General features: G+C 39.5%; 1 protein-coding gene across 1 annotated transcript; it reads left to right on the top strand.

Annotated features, from left to right (window-relative positions):
* Positions 1 to 603: 603 nt before the first annotated feature.
* LOC123780252 (olfactory receptor 2C1-like) lies at positions 604 to 1,533 on the top strand. Its single transcript, XM_045779067.1, has one exon. It carries the CDS (start codon positions 604 to 606, stop codon positions 1,531 to 1,533), a length of 930 nt encoding a protein of 309 aa, XP_045635023.1.
* Positions 1,534 to 3,595: the final 2,062 nt, after the last annotated feature.

The raw sequence follows: 3,595 nt of genomic DNA, 5'->3' as shown, positions 1-3,595 counted from the left end.
GTGTTGATGGGGGCCCATCAAGTGCAATAGTCAAGAAAGAAATCTTTAGATGTAGTATGGTGCAAAACATGACAGGACTCTTAGGCAGAAAGAGTTTCACTTGCCATTGTGAAGAGTGAATAATTACATATTTTTAAGTTTGTGGAAGGACTGGGGATAGAAATAATGTAAATTTCTAAGGATTTCTGTATGCTGAAGTTTACAGGATATTGGAGGTCTGGCTATTGTTGAGATGAGTTTGCTTTTAGTTTCTAATGAAACATCAACATAAAGGCAGCATGAGTTCTTTGAAGAGTGTCCCACTCTGCATTCCTCAGGTATTTATCAGTGGGCTCTAAATGGTAAGGAGCTTTAATTTTAGCTACATTTATCTTGTTTTTATTTTCCTCATCAGAGTCTTATCAACACCACTTTGGTATAAAAGCCACGTGTTGAGGAGAGATTGTATACCACCACTATGATACAAGGAAAAACATTTCAACAATCCATGCCCCACGACCACCTGGGAAACTAATAATGGCTGTAGTATAACCTTTCTATGAAATTCATTCAAAAAATCTAACTGACAATTATGTCCAAACCCCAATGTCAAAAGCAATAGCAATGACAAACAACAGTTTCCAAGTCGGCTTCATCCTTCTCGGCTTCTCTAAATGGCCCCATCTAGAAATTATTCTTTTCTGGATAGTGATCATTTTGTACACCATGATCATCCTCTCCAACTCAACCATTATCTTGCTCTCTTGTGTGGACCCTCGTCTCTACACTCCCATGTACTTCTTTCTTAGCAATCTTTCCTTCTTGGATCTCTGCTTCACTACAGCTGCCGTTCCTCAGATGTTGTCCAACTTGTGGGGGCCAGACAAGAGCATCACCTACACAGGCTGTGTCATTCAGCTCTCTGTGTTCCTCTGTCTTGGTGCTACAGAAGGTATCATGTTGGTGGCAATGGCCTTTGACCGCTATGTTGCTATTTGCCAGCCCCTGCGCTATACTATTATCATGCATCATCGGTTCTGTTGGAAACTGGTGCTAATAGCCTGGCTATTTGGTCTGATGGAATCTGTAACTCAATCTCCTGTCACATTCCAGCTTCAGTTCTGCACTCACCACCACCTGGATGATTTTCTTTGTGAAGTGCCCGCCTTCATACGCCTGGCATGTGGAGAAACCTCTGCCATTGAGTGGCAAATGACCATCTGTGCTGACCTTTTCACCATTGTGCCAGTGGGATTAATCTTGACTTCTTATGGCTACATAGCTCAAGCCTTGGGGAAACTCCAGTCAGGTGAGGGAAGGAAAAAAGCCATTGCCACCTGTTCTTCCCACCTTATTGTGGTTTTCATGTTTTATGGGACAGTGGCCATAGTTTACACAGACCCTAAGAACCACTTTGCTTCGAATTATGGCAAGGTCTTCACTTTCTTCTATACTTTGGTCACACCATTATTGAACCCTCTCATCTACACCCTAAGGAACAAAGAAGTGAAGCATGCTCTGCAAATACTGCTGAAGAAAGGGATGCACAAATGAAAAATGACCTCTTGAACAACAACAACAAAAAGTGAAAATCATGATGTTCCCATACTCTAAATTAGAGAGTCAATGAATCATATTTAACAAGAGTAGTTTTTGTTTGAAGAAAGTAATTTCTGACTTATTCTTTATTCCTATGATTTCACATGACATTTTGTTTAAAACAATCTGTACATATGTAATGCCAGTTTTCGACACATAAAAAGTAATCGGAATATTTGCCAAGGGGAAAATATTATTTTCAGAGTTAACTTTTGAAGAATATTTATTATTTCTTTTTGTTTGTTTGTTTGTGACTGTTTTTGTTTTCTCCTTTGTTCTTATTTATTTTTTTATTATGCTCAATTCGTTGACCTATAATACATCATTAGTTTTTGATGTAGTGTTCAACAATTCCTTAGTTGTGTAACACCCAGTGCCCATCACAATGCCACCCTCCTTAATACCCATCACCCTGTTTTTCTATACCCCACCCCCTCCATTCTGTAACCTTCAGTTTGTTTTCAGTAGTCCAGAGTCTTCTGCGGTTTGTCTCCTCTCTGGTTTCTTTTCATTCAGTTTCACCACAATTCTGCTGTGGTCTTCTGTACAATTCCTTATGTTCCACATATGAGTGCAACCATATGATCATTGTCTTTCTCTGCTCTACTCATTTCACTTAGCATAATCCCCTCCAGTTCCATCCATGTTGATGCAAATGGTGGGTATTCATCCTTTCTGATGGCTGAGTAATATTCCATTGTATATATGAGCCAAATCTTCTCTATCCATTCATCTGTTGAAGGGCATCTCAGTTCCTTCCACAGTTTGGCTATTACAGACATTGCTGCTATGAACATTGGGGTGCATGTGCTCTTCTTTTTCCTACATCTGTATCTTTGGGGTAAGTACATAGCAGTTCAATTGCTCAGTTGTAAGGTAGCTGTATTTTTAATGTCTTCAGGAACCTCCACACTGTTTTCCAGAGAGACTGTAGCACCTTGCATTCCCACTAACAGAGTAGAAGGGTTCCCCTTTCCCCACATCCTCAACAGCATTTTTGTCTCCTCTCCTGTTAATTTTGCCCATTCTAACTAGGGTAAGGTGGTATCTCATTGTGGTTTTGATTTGTATTTCTCTGATTGCTTGTGACATTGAACATATTTTCATGTGTCTCTCAGCCATTTATATGTCTTCTTTGAAGAAGTGTCTGTTCATATCTTCTGCCCATATTTTACTCTTTCTTTCTTTCTTTTTTTTTTTAAAGATTTTATTTATTTATTTGACAGAGATAGAGACAGCCAGCGAGAGAGGGAACACAAGCAAGGGGAGTGGGAGAGGAAGAAGCAGGCTCACAGCAGAGGACCCTGATGTGGGGCTCGATCCCATAACGCCGGGATCACGCCCTGAGCCGAAGGCAGACGCTTAACCGCTGTGCCACCCAGGCGCCCCTCTTTCTCTTTCTTTCTTTCTTTCTTTCTTTCTTTCTTTCTTTCTTTCTTTCTTTCTTTCTTTCTTCTTCTTTTTCTTTCTTTCTTTTCTTTCTTTCTTTCTTTCTTTCTTTCTTTCTTTCTTTCTTTCTTTCTTTCTTTCTTTCATTTTTTAAAGTTCCATGATTCATTACTTGCATATAACACCCAGCGCACCATGCAATACATGCCCTTCTTACTCCGCATCACCAGCCTATCCCATTCCCCCACCCTCTCCCCTCTGAAGCCCTCAGTTTGTCTGCCCATATTTTAACACATTTCTTGTGTTGTCTATTAGTTTTGTTTTCTGGTTCCTTTGCTGTGCAGAAGCTTTTTAATTTGATGAAGTCCCAATAATTCATTTTTACTTTTGTTTCCCTTGCCTTTAGGGAAATGTCTTGAAAGAAATCACTGTGACTAATGTTGAAGAGGTTACTGCCTATGTTCTCCACTAGGATTTTTGCCAACTCTGTGAAAAATGTCAATGGTATTTTGATATGGATTGCATTGAATGTGTAGATTGCTCTGTGCAGCATAGACATTTTCACAATATTTATTTTTCCAATCAATGAGTGTGGAATGTTTTTCCAAATCTTTGTGTCTTCCTCTAT

The sequence above is a fragment of the Ursus americanus genome, chromosome 5, assembly GCF_024610735.1.
Source record: "Ursus americanus isolate L20-20 chromosome 5, mUrsAme1.1.p, whole genome shotgun sequence".
Classification (NCBI taxonomy): Eukaryota; Metazoa; Chordata; class Mammalia; order Carnivora; family Ursidae; genus Ursus; species Ursus americanus.
Note: the sequence above shows the minus strand (reverse complement) of the source record. Positions and strands in the feature narration are given on the sequence as shown.